The following is a 26,458-nucleotide window of genomic DNA, read 5'->3' on the forward strand; positions in this document are numbered from 1 at the left end:
TCTCGTCCGTCGAATGTCTACCTGCGTTATTTCATCTCGCGTCATCGACATCGTCGTCATGCATGTCCGCACGAGCCGGCGGAAAGAACCTCCAGCTGCTATAACTATACAATTAATTAACGTTAGTAATTACTCTCACTTAATTCTAAATTTATCATGATATCGCGTCGTATGTAACGATGTTATCTCCATTATTCATGGCGCCAGCCCGTCGCAACACGTCAGAAAACGCTTTTACTAGAACGTCGCTACACACATCTCGTTACAAAATCACACCAGAACTTTTCACTAAGAAATCAACGAACTTCGACAAGAAAAGAATCACGATTTCGAGCACGGTACGAGCTTCCTTTTTCTGTCCTTATTTTTTTTTTATTCCTCGAGATCTCCGACTCTTTATACGACGCTCATAATTCGATTATCGGAGTATATCCTTGAATTAAGTATGGAGAGAGTCTCTTAGAATAGGGTCTTTCTTTTTGTACAGACCAATCCATCGATATTGCACGAGTTTCCTTACACTGAAAACAGTTGCACGGCACGATCGATCGGCTATGCGAGCTGGTAATTCGTCAACATTTGTTCTTACGACTATCTACTCACATTTTTTTTCGACTGATCAGCACAAATCAGGTTCATACTCTATTACGTTATTCTAAATCATTTTCCGTATAAAACACTCTTAATTATTAACTATTCAGACATAGTAAAACACACCTTGTCTCGTTTTTAATATTTACGGTTTCCTTGAGAATTAAGGTTTACGTATACATGTCAACGCGAAACAAGTACAGACTTATTGTAGTGGTTAAAGTGATAAATTTGTATTAGAAAAAAGAGAACGATACATAGAATATTATTGGTACGATTTACCAGCGTGCAACAATTCATCGTGCACTCTTTATTTTCTGGAGGGGATGGAGGGGGAGAATTCGCTCTGCGTTTCGGCCGCACTGCACGTTAGGCCGCGCTGCGCAATCCGCAGGGCGAGCAAGTGAGAAAACAGAGGAATCTCTTGACGAGCAGATTCACGAACGTTAACGTCCCCGGTGTGCTTCGCAACGGCAACCGGGTGCATCGTTGGAACCTGTCGTCATACTCTTCATCTTCTTCGTAATCGTAATTATAGTTGTACGAAAGATTACGGGGATAATAGTGAGGATGGTGACGATGACGTTGACGTTGATAATGCTGTACTTGTTGCTGATGCTGATAAATATTCTGGATACGGTGTACGCACTTCCTGGTCTCCAAGGCGCTGGGTCCTGGCAGTGAAGGGCGAGCAAGGGTGCGCGCCGATGCTGTATATCCCGGTACACGCGGAGGATTGTGCGGCGGGACTAATCGTGAGGATAATAATCTTGGGGCCAGATTCGGCCTCATTCGGGATCACCAGTTGGCCATGCCCGGTTTGTTTAGAGTCATGAAATAGATCTGGCACGAACTACCACCCTTCGCCGACGAGAAGAATACCTGACAAGCATAAAAAATGATATAACATTCACGCAATTCCACATTCCAATTAAGAAGCGTAGAATTATGCGAATTTGCAGTCATACGCACCTTATCGTTACGTTCACAGAGGAACTTGAGCCGTTGAGCTTTCTTGTGCATGAAAACACCGTCGAGATGACCGGTGTCCACACTCCTGATCTCGATTGCCTTGTTGCCCCAACCCATAATTTGTCCCGTACCAATGTATGCGACGCTCGTAGGCATCTCGCCCCACTGAAGAACCATGGTTTTCGATACTCTGCCGTAAGTATTAACATATACGCCCTCGTTATCGTAGCAGAGTAGCAACTGCATGCCGTTACTATTCGGCAATGCTACTATACAGTGCGGGCAAATGGGACCCTGGGTCTGCAATTAAACAGCAAATGATAATACATATCATACAGCTTTAGAGGATAAAAAATATATAGATAGATGTACGTATTTCTAGCTATTGATCGGTCGATTTGTAGCAATTTATAAGTTTTTGATACCTAACATTTTTTAATACCTAACATTTTTAAATATTTAATAATATTTCTGTATTACTAAATTTAATCTATTATTGATGAATTGATCGTAATGAAAATCTCACTTATAAATACATTTCTCGAATTGTTGCATTTAATTGTTAATGACATATCGTTAGATATTGCAAAGTGAGTGTTAGTATTCTACTCGTGCGTTACTGATTCATTTCATTGAGAAATGTATCTTAATTTCTCGAACGACGAGATCGACCGATAAATCGCACCGCGCACATCTACCTAATGTGGATAGGAATCTAATTTCTCTTACGTGTTTCGGTAGATATATATCGTAAACCGTGGCGGAATCCAAATCGACTGCGTGAAATCCGTCAGCGCTACCGTAAATAACCTTTAACCTTGAACCCTCCTCGACTGTGAGGTCAACCAATAAAGGTCTGTGCGCAAGCTCGCCGAAAGACTTGAAGGCCATAAATTTGTGGTACGGCTTTGGCGCCCAGGCGTAGATCTCTATGGAATCTTTCAGCGCGATCACGAGGAACTTTATTCTTTCGTATTTCACTATTTTGAAGTGCACTGCGCCCTGTAGATCGCCCACGTTGATCCAACCGTTACGTCGCTCGACTTGCTGCGAATAAACAAGGAAATACTCGACATTAAAACGCAACGGATACACACATACATAAAGAGGAAAGTCCCTCGATGTATACAAAACGGAAACTTACGTCACTGTGACCATCCGTCCGTAAAATTTTGCTCTTCAGCCAAGAAAGGTAGTAGACGCGCACTCTATTTTTCTTACCGCTGATTGTAACCAGGATATTTTGACCCTCGAGAACCTCCATTTGTTGAAAACGTCTTCTACTGATCAATTGGTAAACTTTACCCTGTCCGCTCCTGTCTAATAACATCAAGCCATTCTCGGTTCCAATTAGCAGATTTACACCTGTAAAGCCAGAGGAATCGGTTACGATCCGAGCTCAAGCGTACGAGCCAGTTGACGCAACGAAAGAGATTCTGCACCGACTATACAGAGCGTTTGATAATAGATATAACACCACTCGTGGCGAAGGATTATCAGACACCCTGTATACGCACCCCATAACGCGGCGCAGAGGATCTCGCTGTTGAAACGCTTCTTGTATTTGCGTATCTCGGGTGTGTCCGAAGCTAAATCGTGGCTGGTGGGAGTCACGTTAACGTTTACGTGGGATTCCCTCCTCGCCGGGCCGGCTCCGAATCCGAAAGTCAGGAAAGACCGCTGCTTCTGTTGGAGCGCAAACGGAGGAGGTGATTTCACCGCTTGTCGATACTGCAACAGAGATGACTTTGCCGTTTAAGAGAACCACCCCCGGGGGAAAAAAAACGTGCGCAAAATGTCAGGCAAAACTCTACTTTGCACGCAAAGATATGCTGGAGTATAACTAGGAGAGCTTGTCATCAACCCAAATACCGCAAACACGATCAACAGAAAAGATACAAGTCGCAGAGACGCGCAAGGATTCCCTTTTTTGGTCTTTAAATGGTAAAAAAAAACAACATGCAAAGGATTGAGCGAAGAGAAATGGAGAAATCAAGAGAGAACAAATCAGCCGAGTCAAATATGCGATTATCTACATAGCATTCTTGCAAACAAACAAGTATCACCTCGATCCGCAAGTTAAAGCATTTTCTTTTTCGCAGGGTAACATAGAAGTGAGAAAGAATAAAACATTCGCAATGTAGTCCAGGTGTGTCGAAGGAATGATGCGTTTTGGTAAGGATCATCAAGCAGGCTCGAAACCGGCCAAACTCTGCGTTCAACGGCATCCGCAATTACCAACTGTTAGCTCGTTGTTATGCAAGTCTTCGTGTTATTATCGAATGACACTCAATATACGGGATCAAACATCCGCGTGGTGAAAGAAACAACGGTGGATTTAATCCAGCGCGCGTTTTTTTTCACGGATGAGAAACAAAACCCAGAGAAAGGACAGAAGAAGGAAGAGAGAGATGTGAGAACAAAAAGCAACGCGGTGGTCGCGGTCGTGTTAGGAGAGTTATATCGTTTTACCCGCGGTGACACCAAGAATCAAGAGTATAGATTATCCCACAGAAACCAACCAAAAAGGAGGATAAGATAAAAAACGGCCTGCGCGTACACAAAACTGGCATTCATTCTCGCGGTGCATAAATGGAAAAAAGATCAACGTTCGAGAGCAAAATAACACGTGTCCTCGTATACCCCTCTGTTCCTACCCCTCGCGCGAAAAAGCGAGGAGGAGGAAGAGGGAGGGACGGTTGAAGTTTTTTTTTTTTTTCTTAAATGGATGAATAGATACTTACATTGTAATTAGTATTGGGATTGGAATGGTCAGTAGAGGGCCCTGCCCTTCGAGTTAGAGCTCCCGCGTGTCCCACAACACACAACATAATCCTGAATTAGTCACGCTGACAACCGTATAATTGACGCTTAATAGAGAATCACACGTGAAACAGAGACATTGCGTGGTATTCTACGATCCGACCGATCGTAACGTAAAGCGTGACCGTACAAGCCATATTTCTTTTTTTTTTCCTTTTTGTAATTCTATGTACAAATCCGATCTCGACTCTAGTACGCTATTCGCGATTTTCACGTCTCTTCTTGCACGTGGATGGGAAGTGGGTATGAGCGCTCTTGCACATTATATGCAACCCGTGTATTCCGGAATACTTCGTATTCCGCGAGACGTAGTCGATATCCGAGAAGCGCGTCTAAAATCAGGGAGAAAACGGAGAAGAACCAACTGTACGCAACTCGCGAGAGAAGCTGTTTCGTTGTCGGAGAGAAATACAAAGAATATGTTTTTTAGGGAAACAGAGAAGCTGCTGCTTATAATTTTGTACAGTAATGAATTGGGTGTGCTCTGCGCGCGAGTCGTTGGATCGCAAAGATTCCTTTGATATCGTCCCCGACCTGAGTCTGATGGGAGATGCGAGTAAAGAGATAGAGCGTGACCTGGAGAGCGATATTTCCGGACCGTTGCTAGACTAGTGGTAACTTTCTCTCTCTTTCTCTCTCTCTCTTTCTTTTTAAAGTTTCTTTTACCAGAGTACAGAAGAGTACACACACGACGATTTCAAATCGAATTGAAGTGGTCTCCTCTAAGGGTTAAAATTTCTGCTAAAGTCGAACTCGGTTACTCCACCCGGTTCTTGCCTACGGCATCGTATATACAATACACGCAGGGCCAATCTTTTTGCACGAACTCTCGTAGACGATAATTTTGTCTGTGCACATAAAAAGAAAACAGAGAAAGAATACAAAAAAAATAAAATACCGTCAAGATCTATTTACCAATTGCTAAAGTTCATAAACGAAAAGTGAGAATGCAACCTAAAGGAACGGAACAACAAGATTGATACGTATAGTCAACAAAATGCACTTTTCGGCTATCACGGACAATTAACAAGACATTGACACAAAGCATAAGCCGCCGCCCCCTGTGCAAACCCTCAAACTGAAACATGTATTATGTAAGTGACGCGCGGTGTTCAGTTGATTTGGCATAATCCGCAAGTATAGAAGTATCGAGCGAGCTCATACCGTATCGTTACTGTCGTTGCCACTAGTCTGTTTCCAAGTCTAGGCAAGGTATAAAGAATATAAATCGAATCACATGTTTGCGGGTAAACACAGTATACCATACGCGCTACGTACCTATTTTGCGACGTATGCTTTAGAATAATCGATGATAATTGTACACATTATATAGAAACGTTTCGACCCAATCACAAAAAAAAGCATTACTCCTCGGACAGTCCGATAACACGGAGAAAGAAAAGCATTCTCATTTGCTACTGAACGAAATGATAATCATTCTCAAGATCCTGATTGATCATTATACGTTAACGATGTTGTACGTCACATCGCTCACAAGACTCACGCCTCGACGAAACATATATAGATATATATATAAACGTATTTCGTAGAAAGTGGAAAGAGTTGCGGAGAATGATGCATGCGCGCACTTGCTCAGCCGTCGCGCGTAACTGGATCCAGATCCAAGCAAGGAGCGTGAACAAGCATAGACGAACAAACTTGCTTCAATAACGTTGACGAAACTGGCCCGAATTTACATCATCACATACGTTTCATCTCTCGATGGTGTATCAAAGGAAAAGCGATCACTATACTCGTCCACGTCTGTAAACATTCGCTCGCGATCGTTCGTCCTCGCCAGCTTGGATCCTTTAGATTCGCACGAGCATATCTCCCGTCAAACTATGAGACTTCTAGTTAACTTCGACGTCAAATTTTCATCGATAGCACTAATTTTATTTTCTTCCCACTCTGCATCAATTCGCGTTTTGAATATCTCATGGATATCTTTGTATTTGTCGAAAGATACGAAGCATACGCGAGTGCACGCATAGAAGACCGACGTAGAAGACATAGGTACATAGACGAACGGACGTATGAATCTGACCTCCTCACTAGTTGACTTGTCCTGTCGTTGACCCGGCGAAGAAGTCAGGAGATCCGGTAAGACCGAGCTGGGCCGTGAACCCGGAGACGAATCTGATCTCTGGAAATCACCTCCGCCTCTTGAACGGTCACCCTCGCGATTCTGCAAATCAGTGAATGTACGTTTAAAAAAAAAGTGGCCAGCCGAAACAGCGAATAAAAGAGTGGAGGCAGAAAAGAGACTTGATCGAAATCTGAATTTTTATTTTAATGATTATTTTTTCCGCATAAAATTTCCTCTTTTCTCTCTCTAATTCTGATCGTTTCTCATTCTCGTACGCAGAAACTGATAGGAGATTATCTTCTTCGATAGGTCATTATCAATTCAGATCTCGATGCAGTACAGACAGATTAAGGTAAGGAGCAAATTACGCTAATTAGAGAGGTAGAACAATTACATCGAATGTTAATATCGAGAGACAGGAATCAGGAAATGATAATCAATGATAAAATAACGGTTAGCGAATATGAAAATCAGTAAAATAATATGCAGATTACGTCACGGGAAAGCAAAACGACAAGCAGAGACGATAAAAGAACAGAAAAAAGATAGAGATAGCAAAGAACGCGAAAAAAGCTATGAAAGAACAGATAAAGAAAAACAATATGAAGTGAAATTACAAAAATAACGGAATAACGTCGAAGAACTTGTTTCGAAGATGCATCTAAAAAAGAGATTACGAGTTATTGATTTCTTCTCACGGATACGCAACAAGTTGTATAACTTAGGTGTTATTTGATCAATACGTATAGTGCAGAATACGTAAGAAGAAAACGCAATCATGCAAAAACTGTCGATTAGATGATATCGATCGCGTATCTAGTTGTTTCTTAAACTTATCTCATTAAATGTACCGTTATTAACAAATTTAACATTTACCGAATGTTCTACAATTTGTCTTATTATGACGATTTACAAGGTATATTTCAACACTCATTATCCTAGAGCGTTATGCTAATTTCAATAGAAATATAAATGCATAATCTCGACAGGACGTACAATGAATCACAATCGCTAACACAAAAACTCGGCACAATGATAAGCAAAAAACAAAAGAAATAGACTAGTGACATATGATGAGTAATATGTTATCGTCTGCTGTGCTTCTATCATAGCAAACTAGGCTTATGCTAATTAAGCTAATAAACTGGGTGCAAATATCGCTTTCATTTCGAATATCGTGCGACGTTAACAGGACAGTCGCACTTTATTTCGCGAGTTCTCGGCTAACGGACGTGAGATAAGGGCTACCTGAAATTCGGTCCGCGATTCTCAGGGGTTTCCTTTCCGACGTGCGTTAGCCTCGACGAAATTTCGGCGATCGGACCAGACACAAGAACGCTAGCGCGCGTCATGCCGGAAGAACACATAAAGGACAAAATGAAGAGCATGCTTAGCACGTGCTGCAACACAAACGAAGGCACGAGATACGGTCGCTGTTTCGACGCGCGCAGATCTCAACGAGGCACAACACATTCGTACATGTCGCAAGCGTCATGCAAGACGATGCTCGTGATAACAGGCACAGCCTCGTACGTCGTTTACAAAGTGATCCATCGTCTACATATTTTCCTGTTCCTCGACTTCTCTCTGAGACCGTTCTCTGTTGACTTCCTCTTCTCCCAGTACCTTCAATCTTTGTAATCTCAACTCGTCTCTTTCTTTTTTCTTTCTTTCCTCACTTCTTTTCTTGCTCACAGGATCACATGCATTAGAAATTGCATTATAACACAAAAACGCACTCATACACGCCAGGCCGGACCGTTGATCATTATTATAAGGTCTCTCGAGCTTTCCCTCTCTTCTTCCCAATCTCGCTTTCTTTCTTTCTGTTCTCTCTCTCTTTCTCTCTCTCTCATTCTCTACTTCTTTCATTCCTGGGATGCAAAGATTTGGCTCGAGTAACAGGATTTCCGAGAGACTGAGACTCAAAGAACACGATAGCAATTATTGCAATGTTAATGTGTTTAGTAACATTTTAGTAACTAACATATTAATGTATGAAAGGTCAATATTTCGTCGTATCTCAAGAAACTGGCTCTGTTAATATGACTATTTTAGTTATCGTTAAAAATTCAGTAAACAGATTCTTGTTAGTAAAAATCGCACACCTCAATAAGAAGATTAGAAGAGAAGAATTTAATTAAAACGGAGGATCCTCGATTATATAAAATCGGTTAAAATTCTTTCGCTCGGTTGTACGTATCAATGTCTAATATTCTCTTCAATACGAAAAAGATTTCAATAGGAATGCTCCGATAAAAAAATTTTGTCGACGGGGTTCTCATTCGAACGCCGCACTTCCGATTACTTCCATAGATTTATTAACAGAAATCAAAGTAGACCCGTTACGAGAGATCACATTGAAACACGTTAACGTAATCGGAGAAACGTCTTCGTGATTCGTCATCGCGAATTTTCAGCAGTATCATTTATTTTTTAATTTTTTTGCCGAATCCCGCGGCGTGTCGTTGCGTCGCCGTCGATGGTAACGACGTTGTCGAGCATCCCGAAGAAATTCCATGCGGTTAATCCTCAGTTCAGTCCCAGATCTCGTATTTTCGTCGCCGTAGAAGTGGTAGAAGTCTGACGCTTTTCCACATAGTATAGGCACGCATCACTCAGATAGTAAAGGACGAGGCTCGTTTTATCAGGGACAGGGACACAGCGATGAATGGAAAACAGAGGAGTATGAATTACCGAGTAGCAATTAATAATCCGACATCTCTTCCGTGTTGGCCGTATCCCTCATTAGTGAATATATTCACGCAAAATCCCACAACCGTATTGACAGACATTTCAAATAAAGCATCAGAAGTTTACAGATAGCAACGTCACGCGCGACGATTAATGTAACCCAGGTAAATCGAGAAGAAAATAACGCGCGTTAACGCTACTCAGCAAATACACTTGCAAAAAGCCTCTTGAAGAGCGAAGGGAAGAGTGAATAAGATATTGTATCTCAGCAGCACCTCCTAGCGAGAATCTCCCATGTCCTTAGTAACAAGTAGGAACTAGTATTAGTGGTACTAACAGTAGTTGCAGTAGTAGTAGTAATGGTAGAAGTATAATAGGAGTAGATGGTAGTAATAATTAGTTAGTAATAGCGAAATATTAGGGGTGATCAAGATTGCGACGTATTAACGATATTCTAACGTTACGCTTAAGAGATCCCATGTCGCTTTTTCGCATGAAAATAATGGAGGAATCTAATCAAAGATTACGTGAGAGATGATATTAATACCGCTAATATAGTACTGATAGCACTAGTAATTAATAATGTATCTTGCTGCTACTTATTTGACAAATCGTGAAAAATGAATGACACAAGGAAAGAAAATGCGCCTAAAAGTCGAGCGTAGCTGACTAGCTTTCTATGTGATCGTTATGCCGCTGGATGTCGAAAACTCAGTCACGATTGTCTCAAGAGGAAACGTGAAGAGTCGAAGTGTCCACGAGCGTCCACAGGGTACAAATGAGTTGATTAGTTAACAAAGTATTCATGATATTTACAAGTGGATTACAGAAATTGACAATGAACGATATACATGAATAAATGAATAACTCGAAAGACACTTCGAAAATACGTTCTGGGGATGGGCGAAGGATCGGGGAAGATAACAGGCAAAAAAAGTGTCAACATAAGGTAGTAAGAAGAAGGGTCTCTTTCAGGCAAGCACACAGGCAGGACTCGCGAAGGGCTCGCGAAAGTTTCTCGCAACTCGGGCTGGCGACTCGCAGGCGATTCGCCTAGGGGGACTGACCTGGGTGACAATGGGGCTGTACTCGCTGGCCGTCGTACTGGCCGTGGACTTAATCGTTCCCGCATCGTCGACTACGGCAGATGCCGTAGCGTCCGAAGGTCTACAACTGCGTCTTCTTGCGTTCTCGTCTTTATCGCGTCCGAAATCGTATCTCCTCGCCTCATGCCTACTACCGAAGACAATTTCGCTCTCGGTCTTTTCTCTCCTGGGCCTCTGGGGCCCCTCGCGGCACAACGAGAAGTCCGTTAGGACCGGCTCACCGGAGCTGAGGGCACTGCCTTTCTTACCAACAATACCGGCGACGGTTATCTCGCTTCCGCGTCGATTACCGCTAGCGAATATGCTAGATCTCGAGGAGTCCGACGACTTCTGCAGGTACGCCGAGTGTCTCGCCGACGGGAAGAAGTCCGAATTCTCGCGGCGGAAGGCACGCGCGAAGGCGCTCGACGCATTGCCCAGCTTCGAATCGCTCTCTTGCCGCCTGTGAATCGGTTTCAATTGCTGTTGCTTTTGATGATGCTGTTGCTCGTGTTTCCTTCGGGCTAACTGCTCCTGTCGCTTGAGCGTTCTTTCGCTAGACGAAGAAGAGCGATCCTCGTTGGATCCGGACTTGCTCGCTTGACCGGCCGCTTCTTGCTGATGCTCCTGTTTCATTTTATCCAATTTTTCGTTAAAACCCTGAAAGAAGCGGGTGAAATCCCACTCCTTCAGGAGGAGCTGCTCATCTATCTCTGAACGCCGGTTGCCGCTAGCCGTTGCACGATCGTCTGACATCTGACTAAGTTTCTAGAGTGTGCGTACGATGGCGAAGGTAATGGTACGGTGACAGAGAAAAAAAACAAGAAAAAGAAATGCGTGCGATAACAACGTGAAACGATGATTGTCGATGATGGTAATGGCGGTGTAGTGTAATGATACAATGTAATGAGGAACGACTATCTTTGCGGCGGTAATAAAGCTATCGTTAAATTAGAGAAGTAAAATTTTAAGATTAATTTCAACATCAAGTACGAGATTGTAACAAAAGTTGAAAGGGAAGATGTAAGGGCGCACGCCAATCTGCTGCAGCTTCACCGCAGCAACGTATAGTCAGCCTATAGCAACGTATTGTGATCGTCGTTCGTATATGATTGTGCATGGTGTATATCGTACGACAGCGGCAAAAGTACAGACACAAGGCAGTGCGCCATGGTGCTCGCTTGGAATATACAAAGTTCAGTCTTGACGAATACGTGGAGCGAAACAATGAAGGGGAGCGGATAATGTCACTGATTTAGTCCCGATTATCAGTTAATATACGTACATATTTACAAAAAAATGATAAAAAGAAAGATGAATATGCGCCGCAATCGCACGTGTTTCCTTCTCTTTCCGTCCGTCCTCGAATCCGATCCATGCTCACGTCAACAAAGACTTCGGACGAATAATATATCATTTAAGTTTTGATGTATTGACCTTTGTGAACAACTAAGTTAGACGGAAAAGAAAAACACGTCGACTGCTTGGCGCGAACTACTAAAACACGATTACATAAGATTTGTACGTTACATACCAACGGTATATACGAAAACTTCAAGTTATACCGAAATGAAATATATGTAATACGGAAGAGAAGAGGTCTACGAATGTATATTTCAACTTGCATTGCAATCTTGAAAGGAGAGGTACTTACTCGTTTCATGACTAGCGTACGATCTCCCGATTCTTCCTCATCGGGGGTTGGTGGGAGCGGGCGATTCGGTGCTCCTCCTATAAAGAATTAGACAAAGGCAGGGTGTTAAATCACAGCGCGTAGCGTCATTAATAATGCTCCTGGAAAGTGGCCTTCGTACCTTTCGGCTTATCCTCGTGATGGGAGTTTTGAGCATTGTGCGAAGACGACGATGACGAATCCGACGACGGTCTGAAAGGAGAAAATTCGGGACTGCAACGGCGGAAATAGAGATTGCAGCGGAACGACGTGACGGCGGATGAAGCACACGTAATGCGTTGCCGGTGTTGCGAGGTAAGGCGACCAAGACGACCATATGACGCGAAATGTCGAAGCGTGGGATAGGCATGATGGAAGATGAAACGAAATGACATTAGTAAGTATTAATACAACTACAGCCACTTCTTACTATATTTGTAGAAGCGTTAAAGAAATGGCTTTGCATATGGTGTTGCATTATATATATTATTATATATTATTATTGTTTCTTGCTATGGAAATAATTCGACGATACAAATAAAATATATTATAACTGCATTTTTAGAAGTGATAGAAAGTGTTTTGTGACCAGTTTTTTGTCCGAAGCTGACAAAAGATCGCACAAAAAATATAGCGACCTTAAAAAAAAAAATTTTTTTATCTATGTATATAGATAAAATTCTGAACTTCTACGATTTTATTTTCAGAAGAAACCTATTGTGCGAATAATCTGCAGTTATAATATTTTTCATCAGTGCCGTTGAATCAATGCGTTAATATTAATTAATAATTAATAATAGCATATGTTTTTATGGCAACGAATGATAATAATGAAACCTTGATATAGCGAGTATTATTTCAATGTTATCAAATATTCCCAAATAAAATTATGGAATACTGTACGAAGCGACAAAGTCCTTTACTTACAGCGGCTTGGGCGGATCGCTGGCCAGCAAAGTGCCGTCGTTTCTCAAGTTGTTCCCACCAGCGTCCTCGAGATCGTCGTCGCTGTCACTCTCAATCGATAGGGCCTAGAACGACAAGATAATATATCGTCTTTAGATCACTTCGCATTCATCCTGTGTGATTTCTGTATCGTGTACTTTCTTTTTACCTCGAACTAGACGCAAGGCGATGTTTATGTGTCTCACGCAATAAGAAGACAAAGAAAACGAAAGGGATAATGTAACAACGAGGGGAACAGGGATGCAGGCATAAGTAAATTTTGCTGCTGAAATATCAATCGTGGTCGCACGCGGCCCCAATCGCTTACTTGATCGAGAATACTGGAAGATTGCGGCATCTGTTTGTTGTTCTGATCGTTACCACCTGCAGGCTGCACCGAATTCGATGTAGACGAGGCTGCAGGGCCCTTATGTTGCCTGTTTGGCCTTGGCGGGGCCTCGGGGCCCTGTGACACACCAAGCTCGATGAGTTGAGCAGCCAGTATCTCCATGTCCTACCACCCACACGCATACACGCACAACCCCGTTAGTCACTGTTCCGAGACCTCTGAGAATCTTTTGCTAGAAGCCACCACCGGATAGCCAACAGGGCAGCCAAACAAGACAGAAAGGCAAGGAGAAAAACGTCGAGGGGAGCGTAATGTTGTGCGCTTAAGCGAAACTACTGACGCTCAAATAAAATTTAACTATAGGTTGATTCCGAAATGCGTGGCCAATTTTAAAAGTATACTCTATTTGCTTTGAAGAAATGGATAATGTAAACATCAGTCCGTACGAATGCTTCCGGTCCAAGTTATAAATAATCTTTCGTCGCGACAAAGTTTTATAAAAACGCAAATTAATAGGAACGTAATATTAAATTATACGTCCTTAATCCTCCTCATGAATTGTTGAAGTCGTGAAAAAGTTCTCAGTGTTCATAACAATTATCTTGAGTCTCCACAAACATTTCTAAACAAATTGATAATTTTATTCAATAATTATGTTGTGCTATCTAATAATATCAATGTACGATAACAAGTCAACTTGTACGTCTCAACTAATTAAAATGTTTTCATAGAAGATGTCGACTTTGTCGCAAGAAAGAAAATGTTTATAGCTAAAAAAAAAAGACATTACCGGAATCATGTTTATATAATCTTTTTTATTCTTAAGGCGAATGATCTATACTTCTAAACTATTCCTATTTCAGAATCGCCCTTTATAATGCTAATATGCCGACTCAAACGCAACACGTTTAATGAAACATTAGCTCAGATATGTTAGACTATAGTTAGTAGGAATTGAAACACAGAATATGACATTGAATTAATGTTTTAACTTTTGTTCAGTACAATTAACTACAATTTGTCATCCAAAAGACAAGAAATATTTGTTTTAACAGATATTTTTAACAGCTATATAAAATGTAAAAAGTAAAAATATGTTCTTTTATTTAAAAAAATATTTGATTTTGAAAAGTATAAAAATAATAGTATTACATAAATTGTTTCCCACATCACACATATTTGTTCTCTCAAATTAAATAAATTACGTTCATAACATGTTTCTCATATCTTGAAAGCTTATGAAGGATTATTCAGGTATTCTATTTCTGGTGGCCCAGCCTGCGTATTGATTGTCATAAATGTGGAACAAATCGATTATTTTTAATATACACAATTAATTATAAATATTACGTTTATATTTTATGACACGATAATAGAATTAATGATATTATATCTCGAAACACCAACAAACGTGTTGTGTATATAGATTCAAACATGTACAATCTAACAAAGAAAGTCCACTTAGATGATTAGAATAAAAGCTTAATATGAAACAAGGCAAGTGTTCAAGCGAAGAAATATTAAGAAAACATGTATTTGTTATTATAAAACAGACAAATTTAAGAATGAATCAGTGCATTCCAAAACATATTCTCTTATCGATTTATGTTCTATAGATATTTGATATTAATAAATAATTAAAGGTGTTAATAAATCTATTTTTATTTATTTACTTAAATATATGATTTAAAAGGATTAACTTTATATGATAAATATTACATTATAGCTCACTTCTATCACATGTTAAGTGCAGCTTTTGCTTTTATTGCAACTTCTTTAGCTGGTTTAATTTTCCTAATCTTAGTTTATAAAAATATTCAAAGAAACGAACAATCATTATTATATTCTTCACAAAATCGTCACAGAATGCTTAAGAACATATCCTGGTATAAATAAATCATAGTAAAAACCAACATAATATTTGCACTGATCGTCATTATTAAATCATCCGTGTTACGCAAGCGTTTACAGAGAAGCAATTTGTCAATATACATATAAGAGAAAGAGAGAGATAAAGTGTGCGTGTCGTCTTACCTCTGGCTTCTTCGGCGGCAGCTACGGTAGGTGTGAACATAGAAAAGAAACAAAAACCGAATACATTCCAAGTTCGAGTGCTAGGAGCCTCTGTGTACGTGTGTATATGTAGTAGAACGCATCAGCGTGTACGTCAATGACGCAATAGCGACGTAGAACGCGTGCAATGGATATGATAAAAATATATATAATATATCGCAAGTATATAGAGAAAGAGAAATACATACAAAGTGAACTATGCGTTAAATAGATATAATATATACTTGGATCGATAAATACAAAAGTTTAAAGGCAAAACTGCAAAGAAAAGGGAACGACAGCGTACGCCTTACTACAGATCTGGTCATCTATACTTTTTGTTTATGTCTATTTATGATTGTCCTTATTAGCAGAGTGTCGTGGAAGAAAGGAGGACATTTGGTTTTGATGGATAATTAGAAAAGATTGGAAAGGATATGAAAAGTACCAAGTCTCGATTTACAAAGACTCACCATAGGTTTGAAGACACTGTTCCTTTGAGGGGCGGACTGCCCGCCGGCTCCTCCTCCAGCAGGTGTCTGATGATTAGAAGGCGGCGTAGATACTTTGTGCGGTTGTCGAGGATCATCTCTAGGTGTCGGAGGTAATGGACGAGACGGTGGTTGTGGATCGGGCACCACTATTTATAGTTATATATCGACATTAGTAACTTGAAAAAGATCGGCTATAATATTAATCTTTTTATAAATCATTAAGCGTACCTATGAGTCTATGCGGTATAGCGGGTCTCGCGGGTGGTCCAGGTTCCGGCACCTCTCTTTGAGATCTGCTTCCTGGTTTTTCTTTAGCGGCAGGCGCTTGCGGAGGTACGTCCTGCGTCAAAGTCCTGCCTTCCTGAATCTGTTGGAAATTGCGGCGCAACGTATCACCTCCAGGTGCTTGAACTATGGATGACGGTTCGCCCGCCAATGCCGGTTCGTCTTCCTCGTTTTCACTACCGCTGTACCGATAATCGTCTCTTTCTGTAATGAACGACAGATGTGCGTAATGATAATGCAACGAACATGAAATAAGTTTCTAGAAAATAACTTTCATTTTCGCACCTTTCTCCTGTTTGCGCTTTTTACAGCGGTCAATGTGATCCTTAAGCTGTATTCTGACTTGCCTTTCCGTAGGTTGGTCCCGTATAAACGGATGTTTAAGAAGCTGTTCCGTATAAGGTCTTTGATGATAATCTTTCACCAGCACAGTTTCGATAAATCCGTGAAACTTTTTGGCCCACTTTTTCGACTTGAGCCGTGGCGGTGGATTACGAGGAATCAAGAACAAAGCCTGTTAGATAAAAAACAATATAATGATATATAATTTTCAAACACAAGAATATTATACGTTATGAAAAGTACGTATTAATCGTCAAAATTGCTGAGGAAGACTCACTCTCATAGGATGTAGATCGCAGAGCGGAGGTTGTGATTCAGCCATTTCTAGAGCGGTAATTCCGAGCGACCAAAGGTCACTTCTATTGTCGTAAGTAGCGTCTGGATTCTCGTCACATGCAATAACTTCTGGGGCCATCCAGTAAGGTGTGCCGATGAACGTGTTTCTTCTACCTATCGTCCTGTCCAATTGTGCGCTAACGCCGAAATCAACTGAAGATATCACACAGGATAATTAATGCACAAAAGTAAAACATGTCGAAATAATAGATACGTATTAATTTGATGCAAAACTTTCTCTTATAAAATTTCACTTCAAATAAATTATCAATGTATTATTTCTTTGGAAACAAGATCAGTCGATTTCTTCCTTAAAAAAGTACAGTGAAGCCAATAATTTATCTTGATTGATAAAAATTATTTTAAAACTACGTAATATTTTGTTTGACGAATACACCTAGTCTTTTGCATCAATTTAATAACTGATATCTAAATTGATCTTACCAAGTTTGACTTCCGCGTTATCAGTCAACAAAACATTTTGTCCCTTAATATCCCTGTGGATAACTTTATTGCTATGAAGATAACTAAGTCCCCTCAGAATTTCTCGCGATATATAAGCTATCCACTCCTCCTTCAAGCTCTGGCCCTTAGTTGACTTGACGAGATCCGTGACGGAGCCAGCTCCGCAATATTCCATAACCAGCCATAATTGATCGTCTTTGCCGGGTGATGACTTCTTTACGAAGGCACCGTAATACGTAGCTATATTCCTATGATTCGAGTACTATGAGGCAAAAAAAAGAAACAATTCGTTTGAATTAATACACACCTTGCCAACAACCCAGCACTTTAAAATAGCTATTCAAAGTAAGAAAGTAATTAAATCACTCACCCGCTTGAGTACATTTATTTCCAACTTGATCTCTTCCTCTTCATCCTGTAACGAGACGAACAGTTTACTAAAGGGCACAATTTATCGAATATTTCTTCTAATTTCTTATACTGCACAAGTTAAGAAGTAAACAGTTACATATTATTTATATAAAATCATCGTTTTACGTATCATATTTTGAAACTCGTATAAGGATAATTTGTGAAATTGTACGATAGTAAAACTTGGTTCAATACATATCCTATTATAAAATTCTATAAGTAGGTTATTGTCAGAAAATCACGTCTAATTAGCCTCTCTACGGTCTTTCTTATATTAATGCGATTATTAAGAAGGCATAAATTCTAACTGCGTACATGGTAATCGTGCGAAAATAAATACAATCGCTAGAACAAACAAATTAGACATTTTACTACAAGTAAAATGTGAAAATTCTTTTTTGTGTAGAAAAGCAATCTAGTGTACGTTAAGTAGGTAAGTAGAGTCAAGCCTTTACTCGCGCGTTACATGAGAGAGAAGAAAAGAGGGCACTCGCAAGAAACGATACAAAGAGAGAGGAGAAAGGAAGACGGAGAAATAGAGAGAAAGAGATAGAGAAATATGCGCAATCATAATCGCTGAATTCCGAGGCATCTTCCGCTGATTTGGTCAATCTATCGTGAGAAGAAACGGTTATGTGCAGCGTAACGGTAATATTAATGCCACGATTTCTGTTTTAGATATAAATAGAAAAATAAGAGGAGAATCTGTTTACCGGGAATATTCCATTAGATAAGTATCACGAGTGATTCATATCTGTGTAACTGTAAAATCGTCTCTTTATGAGCTAAATGTAACGATGATGATACGAAGATTATACACAAAGAAAAAGCACTGTGCGCACACGTGCGAATAACTTATTTCTTAGTAGGTATCTTCCAATAAGACAAAATACAAATATATTCATTAAGATGTTAGAATTAGAAACCAGCGACCGTGGTCAAAAACATCGTCAAAAATCGAATCAAACTTTCGCAATCATCTAATAAATCGAAGGAGACGCGTACGTTATAAAATCATACGTCTTTCCATCCAGTGACATTACTCATTCTAGATTCTGGAAGTCGTCGAGTATAAAACCGTATCGCTCGCGGCTTCGTAGAAACGGTCTTCTTTGTCTTTCGTCGGCGTTGACGATACGCGGTAATGAATTTAGAATCGCCTCGTATGTCGCGTTCTCTCGCCGATAAAAACTTATCTATCTGCGGTCGCGGGACGTGCCGACAGGCGGCTATGTCTATTTTTCTTTCGTGTAGAGGAAGTCATCTTTTTTCAAGTGGCTGTAGTGTGCTCTCTCGCCCTACGTAAAGTCGATCTGAATAACGACGCGCGTTATGTCTCACGAAACCTTCCGAGATGATCATTGTGACTGCAATTCATGCCTTGAGGTAAAAGCAACAGCACCCGTATCGTCGAACTCTCAAAGTAGGGAGGCAATTAAACCGCAGCATCGCCGCTGCAACCGAATACTTGCCTCCGTGACGTCCATGACCTTGATGGCCGCCAGCTGACCGGTCTTGGTGTGCCGACCCTGCGGAGCAGAAAAGCGCATTGTCATTATATCGCCCCGTTAAACGCATAAACACCCGCATCGAGATAATAACGGAGTTATTATCGCGCGTGTACCAAAACTTATCTGCCAACGTTATCTCCCGAGGCCGACTATCGGCTTTAAAGTTATCGTCTTACAATATACGTCCCTCGTGTAAATCGAGCTCGCGGCTACCCACTGTCGTCGTTTACCCTTTTAAAACAACCGTCGGACCGTTCCATTGTGGCGTGGCCAGATATTAAACGGATTATTAAAAGAAAATGACGCAATTACACGTAGCTACAGTGTCGGCGAAACGAAACGCTGGACCTCCCCTGTTGAAAAAAAATCCTCATTTTTTTTCTCCGAGTCACCGAGAGATAAATGGACCGAGAGCGATGTACGCGGTGGAAAAAGCGTCGTTACCGCACGCTTTATACGCTCAGTCTTTTTCCAACTATAAAATCGCGTGCGGCAGACGTTGTTATGGATATACATCCCGCCGCCGTCGTCGTCGTCTCGACCGTCTCCGTCTCCTCTGAAAACAGAATCGGCTGCAGTTCTCGCGTCTCTTTCGCTCCTCGGCGAAAAGAGCAAGGTCTCCCGCTCTCGCTCTCTGCCTCTGGAATCTCCACCTACGTGTGGACGTCACTTGTCCCGTACGAAACCGAGAGTTTCTGATGCGAGACGAGAGACGCTTAAAGCGCGCGACGCTTATGTAAACGTAATGCAAATATTAAATATATCGTGGATTATATAAAACATGGATGCTCGGACAACATTCTACGTAACTGGCAGTTACGTGGAATGTTCGCGGAAAAAAAGATTCTACCTAAAAAAGCATTTCTCGATAAGGGAAAATAACGTTTCTTCAATTATATCGTTGCGTCAGCGACGACGAAATCGAAGCCGCGGATACACCTGGAGCCTCCTCGCCGAGTGGCACGAATCGATTGCCCGGAAATGACGTATGAATTATAAAAAGCGTTCAATCGAGCCACCCACATGGCGAGGGACGGATCTTCGATCCGTCGAGTAATTCTTCCTCTTCGATTAAGTCGGTAATAAGTCATAATTATCGGGCCGCGTCAGAGGCGAATTAAAATTATGGACCGTCGAGAGGAAAGAAATACGTTTGACGTCATTTTTACATAAGTTAACGCAACGTTTTGTATATTCTCAAGTCTTAGAATTGACCCTAATGTGTCATCGAGAAATATAAGGTTTTATCTTTTCTTTGAAGAGCGTTATCGCACAATGCACGATAAATTCAATCTTTCCAGACTTCTATCAGATTTTCATGCGCGCTTTTTCCTAATAAATTTTGCTGCACGTATGTTTGCGTACAATTCAATTTCATTTCGTTCCTTCCTCACATTAACTTTTACATTTTGCGTCGCGGGATTTGCTTCCCATTAGCAAAAGTGCGTGTTGGCACAATTGAGAGTAGTACCGTTTCCAACTTAAAAAGCCGATTTCATCTTTCGCTACGATTAGTAACGCGGATGATTCAATTAGATTCTAATCCGTCTTGCTTCTCGAAAATAAATACGTGACGGCAGCGGCAAGCAGACTGATCGAATCAGATTTCTTTAAAATATTACAATTTCATTAAACGTAGGACAATACGATTCGGTAGATTACAAAGATAGCATGCCGTTGATCGGCGCGCAGAAGTTTTCACGCACACGCGTGCGTGTTCGGCTGATTCTGTGCCGTCATCGGCAGCGGGTCATCGTCCTCTTCCTTCCCCCCGCTCACCCCCTCGCCCTCCGTCCACTCCGCGTGGCACGAAAGTAAAGCGTTTAAAGAGCACGAGTGCCACGTACACACGAGGTGGAGGAGAGCCCCGTTGCGACGCGCGCGCACACGATAGAAACGCATCTCTTCCCGTCGATGAAAGCACGCGAAATTCGCGCGCGTGCGAATCTCCTCCGTCCGTCCGGACCGTGCGCCAGCAACTCCGTGATGCACGGAGAATCTCTCCTGCGATTCCATTCATCGCGAGTAAGTGGGCCGATCGTTACGACGGAGGCGCGAACGAGCGCGTTATACACAAGCCGCATCTCGTCTGGGCGCGGACAGCGCGAAAATTAATTGTGCCACACGGAACAACTTTCATTTTAATGTCGGGGCCACGGGAGGGAGAGCTCACGTGAGTTGAGCTCCGCACTGCTTCTCCGGTAATATCTCTCTCTCTCTCGTCGTTTATCGCCTCCCTGCCATGTACAATGGAATGGAATGGAAATTGTTTCCCGCTCGCCGCTTATCCCAATTAATTAACGGCATAAAGGAGATAGAGAGCTTACGGGAACTCGTCTCTCCGGTTGACGTCCGGATGACTCAATGATTCTGAAATGCAACGTGTCGCATATACGTGAAACCTTGTTTTCTTCAACATTTTATTTTCGTGAAATATTTTCATGATATATATACAATTAACAATCGTATACACAAATGTACAGACATTCCGTAGTAAAATGAACGATTCTCTGTAAAAATTTTAGCCTCGGTCCATGCGCATAATGTGTATTCTTATTTCTTGTAGCAGGAAGTTTTCTCAAATTCGGTTGTCGCGATGACTTTTCATTACGATATTGTCAATTCCATTGAAGTAAAAGCTCATTCTGTTCCAGTCACCTTAATGACGCACGTTATACGTCCTTCCGGTCGTGGGACTCTCGACCTCTCTCTGTCTCTCTCTTTCTCGTACAACCGTTTTTCACATCGAATATTCTCCCAAGGACGACCTCGCCAAGGAGAATTTTTTCAAAGTGAATCACCGTCTCGTTCTCTGTTACAGGTGAGGAAGGAGGTCCCCCCTCCCTTCTCTATGCGACTCGGCCACTGTACGTTTATCTTTCTACATTCAGCAGAATGAAGAATCTTCTGTGTCACCTGACATCGTGTACAATTCTCAGAAATATTTCTTATCATTCTCGTAATGTTTCTCGCGTTACTTAGCAGCAAAACAGAACAAGAGATTCCGAATTCGGAATGGCATCTGGCGTGAGAGGACGAGGGGGCGCAACAGCATCAAGTCTCCTCAATATTCCCATATGGCGCGACGCATTAGATCCGACAAGTGCAGCAACAACTTGCATTAAACGGAGAAAGGCGATTTCTTTATTTCCTGTAGGCATTCCTGCTATGTGACTCACGCCGCTTCTGAGCACACCAGTTCAATCGCTGGGTCCGTCTGTCGATACAGAGGGGAAATCATTATATCTCTCTTTATTTCTTTCCTTTTTTTTTGTAACGCAGCAACAAGAGAAACGCTCGTCGGGACGCTCTTAAAGCAAGAGACCGCACATCTCTCGTCGTCCGCATAGGTGAAACGACAAGAGCGCGGGATATATCGCGAGAATGCAACGCCACGACGCTGGCGTATCGCGTTAAACACGAAAGTTTCCCACGTGTGTAACGCAAGCATCGGCTTAGATTTCTACGTGACGGGACCGGTACTCGGATATGAGACTGGCGATAACGCGCCTGAACGGGAAACGCAGACGTTTGTGGTGTGATTGTACAGCGTAAGTCCTGACAGATAAGAGTTATGGATTACTAACGGCAAGCACACGATAGCTGAAGTACACACGAAAATTAGACACGCGAACCGTATGTGAAGTACAATTTCTGGAATGTATGTCGTTAAACGATACCTACTGAGAAGGCATTCTGTATTCGATATATGTATCTATTTTATTTTACATTGCGACATTAAAATGTAAAAAGTTCTCACAACTCCAGAGCAGTTCTAAATAAATAAAACAAAGAGATCAATAAAGTTATCTATCTATCTACGGCAACGATAAAAAGTATCGCTACTTCGCTTTCGGACAGTCATAAAATCGTTATCCCCGATTCTATTTCAACAGCAATACCGCAAGAAACTATTGTGCAATTCTAGTCGCAACGTAAGTTTATTGTCGCTGTTCGTTTGTTTGCTCGTGGTTCTTTTTTTCCCGATATATTCCGAGAGATTGTGAAAAAACTATTGAAAGCAATTAAGACTGTCATAATCGTGAAACGAGCGAAGCGTGTTTATTTATCAGAGCGTTAAATCGATTCGACGAATTTTATAATTATTAAATCAAAGATAATTTTCAAGCACGGAGGATGGTCTCAGGTGCGCGGTATCTTTTTCACGGAAACGTCGCACGTGCCGTTGAACATCCTCTCTTTATCTTCTGTCGTTTTGACGTGTACGCGTTAATTTAAAATATCACAGAAAAGGTCGTCACGCCACCGTGAAATCGATAATTGGCGTACCCGGCCAAGTCAAACCGGTAAACAGTTGGAACAGTTATAGGATACAGTAAAAAAACGTTGTTGAATAATCCTACGTTATAAAACTAAATACATGAGAAACCATATTAAAAATATCGGACAGCTGTTCAAGCATCGCGGACGGCGCAAACTGCAGGGGTTTGTAAACTCACTTTGTAAACTTGGCCATACGTTCCATTGCCGACCACTTCTATGAGTTCGAAGATCCCAGCGGGCTCCTGGAAACACAAACGATCGATTTAGTCCTCGAGTTGTCTCCTTCTCGTCATTAAAGGAGAACAACGTGTCGTTCTAGTGAATCGCCAACGTTAATTTCTCCGATTATCGTCCGCGAGAGAGCGATTAACAATTTCCTAAACTTTCTGGAAGGGAATCGGATGAAATGAAATAAAATCAGAATGAAAAAAAAAAAAGAGGGATAGTTTACAGAACGATCATTTGGCGAGGTGAGGAGAGTAAAGTACGCATTTTCAGCTCGAACGAGACGGCCTGCGGATCGATATTAAATATAAATAGAAAACGTTGCTGCGAGCTTCCGGTTATACTAGGTTGTTTTTTTTTTTGCTTTACGTTATCCCGCCTGCATTTAGAATAAAACAGGTGCATAATTGGACGTTGAAGAGAAGAGGAGATAAAAGGGAAAAACGCAGCCGCGAGGAACGGACCTATTCTCGCGTGAACTTCGCCGCTTATTCCTCGACAACTCGATAAAATTTGATCTGCCACGAATGAAACAACGCTCCTAGAACAGAAATCTTTCTCAAGAAGATCCGAAACGAGACGAGGTGCCTGAAATTCGTCTCGGCGACGAAAATCCGACAGGAAAATACGACGGTCAGCCATCTTAAAAGCTGATACGTGACGTTAGATCGCACGCAGATGTATAGAAAAATACGAGGAAACAGAGCGCGGTGATCGCGCGAGCGGTAAACGAGAGTATATTCGGTGTAAATTGCAACCGATGGGCATTCATTCTCAGGGCGAACGTCCGATCTTTCCTCTTCTCTTCGGGTCGACCTGAAGCTCATTTTTTTCCATCTGACCGCGATAGGTTTATAGTTTCCCTCGCTCGTGCATTCTTAATGACAACAATGGACATCCCCGGATCGATTCTCTCTCGATTCTCTCCCTCGTATTCGACCGTTTTTTTTTTATGGCGGAGCAAGGGGACGGAGACGTGAAAGAAACAAAAAGAGCCTGCGTTCTCGGCGACAGATTCAATATTCAATCTCGCGTGACGTTCATCAGACTGTCAACAGTGTGTCAACTTAACAGCGTTGCCCGAGCGAAGACACGATGTGGGTCTCGGACGCGCGTGTCGCGGTTTCGAACGGCGAGATGCGAATTCCTCGGTCCTCTCGCGCGGAGAGCCCCCGCGGGGGACGTCGATTGCGCGCTACGCAGGTATGTCAGGTACGTGTCGTTCGTGGGGAGAGGGGAGAACCCGGGGGGGAGGGGAAAGGTCGGCGACGTCCGCGACTCCGGCAACAACAGCGACTGTCAACGATGCGTCAAACGGAGTATCGCTCGACTTTTTCGACGTAGTAATGCGCCTCGGGAACCTACAATAATCGAAAGATAGAGAGAGATGGATTCAAGGCGAACGTCAGTGTCGTCAGTTCCTCCTTTTCCTCCTCCTCCTCCTCCACCTCGTCATCGTCGTCGTCGGTTCTCGCGAGGTTAATCACCAATGGTGCGAGACATCAGACACGCGCGTGACACCGGACCAGGCGGTGTCCGGAAAGCGGCCGTCGCGGTCGCGGCGACGGCGACGAAAAGGAGGCGATGGAGGAAAGGAAGGCGAGGGAGAATAATTCTCGCACGTCTATACGTACCTTCAGAGCGTTCAGGTCAATGTCGTCGAGCGAGCAGTTAACGCTCGGTGCCAAATTATGCGCCATCTTGATACGCCACTCGCGCTCCCCCCGCTGTATCTTTCTCTCTTTCTCTCTGCCTCACTCCTCTTCGCTCGCTCGTTGGAGCTCACCGATTACACCGAGAACACCGTTCCGAACGATTCCGCCGTCCAGCAGAATGTCGTCGCACTTGCTCTCTTCCCTCGTAGCTACAGTATCCTTTCTCCTTCTTTATCCTTCTCTCTCCCTTCTTCCCTCGCGCTATCTCTCCCACGGCTCGCCGCTCGCGAGCCGGACGAAAATACAAGGGCGGAGAAAGGAAAGGAGCCGAAAGACGCGTTCTTCTCGCGGCTTCGCTGCCTTCACTCGGTCGCACCAGCACTACAAAGACACGCGGGGAGCATCACCCGACCTCCAGGGGAGCAGACGGTTGGTCCTGGCCGAGCCCGAAGCGAGCAGCGACGGTCGGACGGCTACGCGAACGGCTTATCGAACCGCGGCGGCGGCGGCGGTACGCGCGACGACGATCTGCAGGGCGGAGACGCACGCGGAGCGGCGGCGACGGTGCGGCACATGGCGCGCGCGGAACACACTGAGAAGCGGACTGCGGACTGCGGACGGACAGCTCCGGAGGACCGGAGGAGCCTGTCGGAGCCGAGGAGAGCGGAGGATACGCCGGAGGAGGCCGTCTAGCGGTCAAACCGGACAGCGTCGCGCCTCCATCACTCGTTTCGTTCCCTCTCTCTTTCTTCTCTCTCCTTCCCGCCCTCCCGCCCTTCCTCCCACTCAGGCGGCTTTTTTTCTCGCACGCGACACGCGAAGGGTGCGCCGAGTCGGGCCGAGTGCCGAGTTCGATATATCGCGCGCGCTCTCTCTTTCTCGTAACTTCGTAAGACGACGGAGACGCGAGATCCGCGAGACGTCGCTGGTTTATACCGATATCGTCATAGCGGATGCGGGAGAATTCGGAGCCGAGACGAGCCGAGACGAGCCGAGGCGAACCCACACATTTACCGCGTCTACCACACGTCAACGTCTCTTTCTCGTCCGTCTCGCTCGACGAGTGTCAGCGAAGCGACTGCACCGTTTTGCACCGCCGTGCACCGTGCGCCGCGCCGGGCTCGCGCACGCCTCTCTTCTCTCTTTCTGTCTTTCGAAGCGCTCGTCGTTCGCGCGAT

General features: G+C 42.9%; 1 protein-coding gene across 11 annotated transcripts; it reads right to left on the reverse strand.

Annotated features, from left to right (window-relative positions):
- Positions 1 to 623: 623 nt before the first annotated feature.
- On the reverse strand, positions 624 to 26,033 carry LOC112467001 (serine/threonine-protein kinase mig-15). Of its 11 annotated transcripts, none has more exons than XM_025035406.1 (21): positions 25,260 to 26,033; positions 23,577 to 23,642; positions 19,078 to 19,134; positions 17,565 to 17,609; positions 17,174 to 17,456; positions 16,671 to 16,882; positions 16,337 to 16,565; positions 15,995 to 16,255; positions 15,746 to 15,912; positions 15,255 to 15,275; positions 13,200 to 13,337; positions 12,854 to 12,957; positions 12,069 to 12,139; positions 11,909 to 11,985; positions 10,237 to 11,022; positions 6,434 to 6,574; positions 3,081 to 3,294; positions 2,708 to 2,928; positions 2,293 to 2,610; positions 1,564 to 1,863; positions 624 to 1,473 (listed from the first exon to the last, which is right to left on the reverse strand). In XM_025035406.1, the coding sequence occupies exons 1-21, from the start codon at positions 25,323 to 25,325 to the stop codon at positions 1,390 to 1,392; spliced, it is 3,861 nt and encodes a 1,286-aa protein (XP_024891174.1). In that variant the 5' UTR covers positions 25,326 to 26,033; the 3' UTR covers positions 624 to 1,389. The 11 variants fall into 11 exon arrangements, with proteins under 11 accessions (XP_024891174.1, XP_024891173.1, XP_024891178.1 ...); XM_025035405.1 differs by having other exon boundaries at positions 13,200 to 13,385; XM_025035410.1 differs by having other exon boundaries at positions 10,237 to 10,881; positions 12,069 to 12,160; positions 13,200 to 13,385.
- Positions 26,034 to 26,458: the final 425 nt, after the last annotated feature.

This window comes from Temnothorax curvispinosus, unplaced genomic scaffold, assembly GCF_003070985.1.
Source record: "Temnothorax curvispinosus isolate PA1 unplaced genomic scaffold, ASM307098v1 QBEX01016800.1, whole genome shotgun sequence".
Taxonomy (NCBI): Eukaryota; Metazoa; Arthropoda; class Insecta; order Hymenoptera; family Formicidae; genus Temnothorax; species Temnothorax curvispinosus.

Bases quoted from the DNA above. Each gene is read 5' to 3' on its own strand.
- LOC112467001 (XM_025035404.1), bottom strand. From the start codon at position 25,325: ATGGCGCATAATTTGGCACCGAGCGTTAACTGCTCGCTCGACGACATT. The intron at 13,386-15,254 runs GTAAGACGACAC...TGTGGGTGGTAG, and splicing joins TGCCGCCGAAGAAGCCAGAG to GACATGGAGATACTGGCTGC. The intron at 6,575-10,236 runs GTCAGTCCCCCT...ACTGATTTGCAG, and splicing joins ACAGCCCCATTGTCACCCAG to AATCGCGAGGGTGACCGTTC.